The sequence below is a fragment of the Fulmarus glacialis genome, unplaced genomic scaffold, assembly GCF_000690835.1.
Source record: "Fulmarus glacialis isolate BGI_N327 unplaced genomic scaffold, ASM69083v1 scaffold29853, whole genome shotgun sequence".
In the NCBI taxonomy this organism is placed as follows: domain Eukaryota; kingdom Metazoa; phylum Chordata; class Aves; order Procellariiformes; family Procellariidae; genus Fulmarus; species Fulmarus glacialis.
Window position 1 is genome coordinate 1 of NW_009202796.1, and position 5,998 is coordinate 5,998.

A 5,998-nucleotide genomic window follows, 5' to 3' on the forward strand; every position below is an offset into this window, starting at 1 on the left:
CCTGGTAGGCTCGCTTACCAGCTGTGTTAAACAGCAGGAAAATGAGCTCTATTATTTTTTCCCTTGTAGACCAAAATCCTTCCTACAGGGTTGTTTTTCAACAAATAAATTACCTTCAAAACACAACCATAGAAGTTAAAAGTTCTTGCTTTGAACTTTGCCAAGGGAAGAGGCCCAAAACAGACTCATATATAAAAATCAAAGGCTCAGTTCTGCCAAAGATCAAAAAAATGCATTGAATCCCTTTTCTGGTGAGGAACAGGAAGAATTCCCTGGTGGTTTTCCCATGGGAAAGGGGACACTGCAGAGCACCACGGGGGCTGCGGCCGGCCCCGCCTGCTCTGCGGGTGCCTCCTTTGGGAAGGGTGCAGAGCTGGTCCCACCATCCCGCTGCTTGTCTCCCCCTCCCTGGCACTGCTCTGCTTGTGTTCAAGCATTGGGAAGTAGCTAGAAGTGAAGAAATGTTATGGTAAATGGTAGAAAAAGGTCCAAAAGGGAGATTAAAGCCTGACCGGGCAGTCCAAGTCCCAAGGCCCGTTATCCTGACACAGCCCAAAGGCTGCGTTAGAGGCCACCTTTGAAACCAGGAGAAGAGCAATTGGGAAATTAATAGGTCAAACGTGGTGCTTCAGAAGTTTGTTTTTGGCAAATCATGTGCCTGTGGTGTTGGACGGGTTGTGAAGCAATACTCTGCTCTGGGGACCGGGCAGAAGGGACGGGGTCAGCCCCCACCGCGGCCCCCCCGGGCAGGACACGCAGGCTGGGAGGGGGTCTGCTCGGGCAGCCTGACGTTCCTCCTTGCGCAGGACCTCGAGTCCAAAATGTCGGCTGGGGCGCTGGGGTCTGACCCCTGGAGGAGCACAGTGCCTGGGGGTCAGGCCGAGGTCGTGCATAAACTCCCCTTTCCTCTCTCGAGCCTCTTTATGCTGTTGCATCTCTTGGGTTTTTGGGTTATTTTTGCCTGATCTTACCTTCTTTTCCTATTCCAAACTGGTGTAAATCGCCTCGTGTGTGGAAACAAACAGCGGCCTCAGCCGGGCTCGGTATTTCACGGTCACACCTTCCACTTTCTCTGTTTACGTATTTCTTCAGGCCGGTCGCAGCGGTTCTTGGCTCCCCAGCACCGTTCGCCCTGTGCTCTCCTGAGGCTCGGAGGTGTCACACCTCCCGCCCTCCTGCCTTGCCCGTTCCAGAGTAAGCGTAACCAAAACCTTAAGGCCAGGGGACAATTCAGGCAGAAAAGGTACACTTGGATATGAAATATATGTATATATTTCTAGTAGTGGCAAACATTTAAAACTGCCCAGAAGTCTGAAATACTCTAATGGCAATGAAATCAGCTGGGGCTGCCAGAGGCACCCAGGAGCATCCAATTAATAGATTATGGGATCATGTAATAGATATGTATCTATAGGTACGTAATAGATACGTCATCAATAGATCATGGGAGCCTGGAAATTTATCTCAAGGATATCAAAATATGCATGGCAACATTTCCTAATTAAACAAAAGAAAACCCAACCTCTGAGTGAAGTATCGGATGGAACAATGTTATCAGACCTCGCTGGGCAAACACGAGGAGCGTATAAAACAAGCTGCTCCAAGGGAAAGCGGCACCTCTCCTTCACCCGCCTTCCGAGAGCAATGGATCTCAAAGTGATCTGTGTGCTCTCCGTTATCCTCGTCGTAGCCCTCAGCACCGTGGCAGAGGGAAAGACATTACCAAGTAAGTACATTCATCTGCTGTTGCCTTCACAGGTCTGTATGTGGGCCTGATCCTACTGACTGTACCTGCAGCCAAGACCACGTCTCCAGTTTACGTATGAGACAGTGAATGTCTTGCTCTGGTACTATTACCAAAGTTGGGGTCTACTTTTTAATTTTTTCAGAGAAATCTGTGGCAAAATAAAAAAGACTGCAGGTGAGCTCTTGTGTTGGTGGAATAACCAGGAACCTGCTACAAAGATAGAGGGACAGACATGTCCAGGAGCTAGCTAGAACAGGACCAGGACAGGAACAGGAGCTAGCTTTGTCTAAGTAGTCTTCTGATATTTATTTTATGCTACGTTGCCGCGTGAATACAATTTCAAAGAAGTCTATCTGCCTCCTCAATAAAACACAAGTCATTTAGACAACTTAAGAATTGGAAAGCAAGTAACTCAATGGCAGACACCTAGGAACCTCTCCAGAATTTGTTGGTTGCAGATGACTGTGCAGTAGACTTAAAATGTTAACAGTATAGCTGCAACTATTTGCACGTAATCCTATGTTTTTATAGTCACCTGATGATAATGCAAAGATTTTGTATTTTTACACCTGTTCGAATATCCACTGGACCCTTAACTCTTTCTTTCTTCACATGGGATGGGCAAAGCAACAAACATTGACTAGCACAACATTTGAAGTTATGGGGTTTTACCATTTGATGTGGTCTATTCGAAGTCCAGAGACGCCACTGTGCTGGGCTGGCGTGGCTGCAAGTGAAGCCACAGGTTGTCGAAGGGTGGAGTACAACCCTTACTGAAATCAGTGGGAGTTTAAAAGCAGCTTTTAAACCGCACAAGTTCTGGCCTTAGGAAGCGACAGACAAGGTACACTTGCAAAGATGGACAGAGTCTAAGGAGAGATCATTGTTCCCAGTGGACATCTGATAAATGCACTTCCGCTAACGAGTGTGCAAACTGACACCCAGTAACTTGCAACTTCTGTCCTGAACAGCAAGATGCCAGTGTAAAATGGACCCCAGGGAGCGGAAGAACTGCGGCTACCCAGGAATCACACCAGTGGAGTGCAGGAAAGCCGGGTGCTGCTTCAGCAGTTCTGTCCCCAACGTTCCCTGGTGCTTTTCTCCTAAAGCAAAGAAAGGTAATATCTCAGCCAGAAACACTGATTCACCGAGTCTTTGATTATGCAGAAATGTGTACAACCGGGGAGTAGCTCTGCTTTTCTTCTTAGGCCAACGAGGTGGGCACAGACCTCTATTAGAAGACCGCTGGTAGTAAAATGCAAAGTCAAACCTTGCTTATCCATCAGTCTTTTGTCTCATCCTCTTCACACAGTGTATTTCCTCTTCCTTCAGGCTTCTAGTTATCAAATAACCGGTGCTGATTATTTAAAAACATTTCACTGCCATTTGTGGTCTTGTTCATCAGTGGAGCAAGGGATCCTCAGCACTTGGGTTTTCTGTGTGGCTGAGGAGGACTTTAGCACTGCACGTGCTCAAAGTCCTGAGTAGATGAATCCCTCCGTAGTTGTTTGACACCTGCACAAAAGACCACAGGCATCCTGTAACTTCTAGGTTTTTTGCTCTTTTCTCCAGCCTGTTTTGATAATTGCTACTTCCTTCCTCTCCTGCCTCTTTCCCAGCATAATTCCACTTGATCGTTCTTTTTTTCTCTCCCATTTTTGCTCCCAGTCTTCATTCAATGAAATCTCCAAAATATCCCAGGGGAAATCCTTTTCTCCATTAGACTCTTCCTTCTAAAGCTTCTAAAGTCCTGCTTCCATTTTTTGCCTTTGTTTTCTCAGAGAGGGTAAGAGCTGTTCAAGGTCTGGGTGTATATTTTACATAAGTGCTGAATGTAAGCTACATTTGCTGGGCTGACTGCACGACTCCTCCCTAGGAGAACTTCAGGGCAACCTCAGCCGTTGCACAGGTGTAACGAAAGGAAGTGAGGGTGCAAAGGCAATGTTGCCTAATAAAAGAACTTGATACAAATCAAGATTGGTCAACAGGGCTCAGAATTGTCAGAGGAAAAAAATAATTTTGCTTTTGAACACTGTTTGCATTTCACGAAAATCTTGAAAAACGAATGGCAGCACCTTACAGTGTCATTTTCATAGAATTGCTTTTCTGAGCAGAGCTGTTTCAGGAGAGAAAAACTGAATTATTCAGGCTGGGTGGTATAGCCTCTTTACCTGTGATTTTACTTTAAATTACCCGGATGAGCTGTGATTTCCTCCTAAACGACCTGCCTCCTTTCCATAACTCAAGCCGGCATGCAGAGGAGGTTGGGTTTTCCTTTCCCTGCATTAGCCAGGCTGCTCTGGGGTTAGCATTGGGTCAGGTCACTGGTCCGAGGCCAGTGTCGGTGGTGCCATTACAAGAGACACGCGGCTTTTCAGCCCACTGCTGGATCTAGGAAACGTAAAGCTGGGTCGCTGCCTACAAGACACTTCTAGGGATGAATTTTGGCCCCTCTGGCCCCTGGGGCACAGCAGCAATTCCTCACCCCTCGGTGTTTAGGTTTGCCTAACAGGCGTGGTAAAGATTTGGGTGAACCTGCTGCCTGAAATTGGTATGGAGAAGGTCATCGTGGCTGTCATGTCTGCTCACGGACCTCACCTTCATGGCCTACCTTTTATTTGTGAATTACGCCACCAGGTAAACGGAGCATAAAGTAACACGGCCTCCTTCCTTCCTTCGTTTTTGCTTTATGCAGCCAGGAAAGTATGTCCCAACGAACCTCACGCCAGGATAAACTGCGGCTTCCCCGGCATCACGGCTAAGGAGTGCGAAAGGAAGGGGTGCTGCTTCAGGGCACATCCCGCTGGTGTCCCCTGGTGCTTCTACCACCGCGTGGTGGAGGAAGGTAACGTCCTGCATGAGACATCGTTCCTGCGTCCCCATGGACGCACCACGGCTCCTGGCAGGGTCCGTGCTGTGCCCGGGCTTGGCGTGCTGTGCCAGCCCGGCGCGGCGGGAGGCCAGGCTCGAGGGAGTGAGCAGGACAGGGTCTCCCCCCCTTCCCAGTGTGGGTGCAAAGCTTCCTCACCCAGGGCGTGAGCAGGGAAGAGGTGGCTAACCCCTAAAAAGATCGGCTTCTTGCACAGAGGGGTGGGTGTTGCCGATGCATCTGAGCCAGGGACTTGCGGGCAATGTGGCTGCACTGGTAGTCCAGGCTCAGGTGTGGGCTGAAGCCCTCAGCTTAATGCGATGGTAGAGGTGCAGCTACCCCACTCACATCTACTTTATCAAGAGATAAAAGGCTTTGCTTTAGAAATGTGGAATGAAAGTTACAGATATTTCTGATCCCCTACTTCAGTTTTTTTAATTAGGATTGACCTTTCAGCATATCTAATGTAGATAACCAATAGCCTCAGCCAATTCCAACCCACCCCACAGTCTATTTTATACTGGAAACAATTCACCATAATCTGGTTTTACTGATCTGAATCCTAGTTAGGAAACACATGTATGGATTGCAGGAGGGGAAGCAATTGCTAAAAAATTGCCTTTTTGATGTCCTGCATCTAGGCAAAACACTTCCTAGCATCTTGTGTAATTCATGGAGAAAACATGTCCCTTAATCTGCTTCTCCTCTTTACCTTCCCAGCTTGTTAAAGGAGAAACTTCCATCAAGAACCTTGCGATCTTTGGCCCTACTCCGATGGGAAACAACAGCCGGAGGTCCCAACTTAGACTTTATAGTCTGCAACAGCTGTGATTTCTCCGTCATTTTTACCTTGGATTGACTCCTTTCTGACAAAAAGTTACTTGCAGCTTTTATTCTTTCAGTAGGCTAGTCCTGTGCAGGTTTTCATTGTAATAAAAGAACTAAGACACAATTTGTGAGTTCTCTGCTGTCTTGATTTTAAAGCTGTGTATTTCTCTGTTTCCCAGGAAATTCAGCATCTTAGCAACCTGCTGATGAGAGAGTTGTCACTAACACTTCCGAAAGGAACATGGCACTCGGCTTTTTGTGTTAGTTACCCTTCACACTTGCAAGTGACGGCTTGCATTTGTTAGCTGATCCGTGGCTTCACACAGGCCACTCGCCCTTCTGAATACTGAAAATATTCAGTGTTTCCCTTTATATAGCTACAGCTGTGGGGTTGGGCTTTTTTTTTTCCCACTCGAGACACAGGGAAGGGTACCTTTGTTAGCTGACCACCGAGCTGGTCTGACTCAGACACCTCCTGCTCTCTGCATCACCATGTCTCTGGTGCTGCCAATCCCTCGCTGCTGCTACCAGCGGGGCACGGAGTAGCTCAGGAA

The 5,998-nt window shown here is 47.7% G+C and overlaps 1 protein-coding gene across 1 annotated transcript; it reads left to right on the forward strand.

Annotated features, from left to right (window-relative positions):
• The first annotated feature begins 1,644 nt into the window (after nt 1–1,644).
• Nucleotides 1,645–5,640, forward strand: LOC104074343 (trefoil factor 1-like). The gene is made up of 4 exons (XM_009574426.1): nt 1,645–1,726; nt 2,719–2,865; nt 4,443–4,592; nt 5,624–5,640. Exons 1-4 carry the CDS (start codon nt 1,645–1,647, stop codon nt 5,638–5,640), a joined length of 396 nt encoding a protein of 131 aa, XP_009572721.1.
• The last annotated feature ends 358 nt before the right edge of the window (nt 5,641–5,998 follow it).

Excerpts from the sequence above, each read along its gene's own strand:
- LOC104074343 (XM_009574426.1), top strand. The coding sequence starts at position 1,645 with ATGGATCTCAAAGTGATCTGTGTGCTCTCCGTTATCCTCGTCGTAGCC. Across the intron at positions 1,727-2,718 it reads AGAGGGAAAGACATTACCAA|CAAGATGCCAGTGTAAAATG; the intron begins GTAAGTACATTC and ends TGTCCTGAACAG. Across the intron at positions 2,866-4,442 it reads TTCTCCTAAAGCAAAGAAAG|CCAGGAAAGTATGTCCCAAC; the intron begins GTAATATCTCAG and ends TGCTTTATGCAG.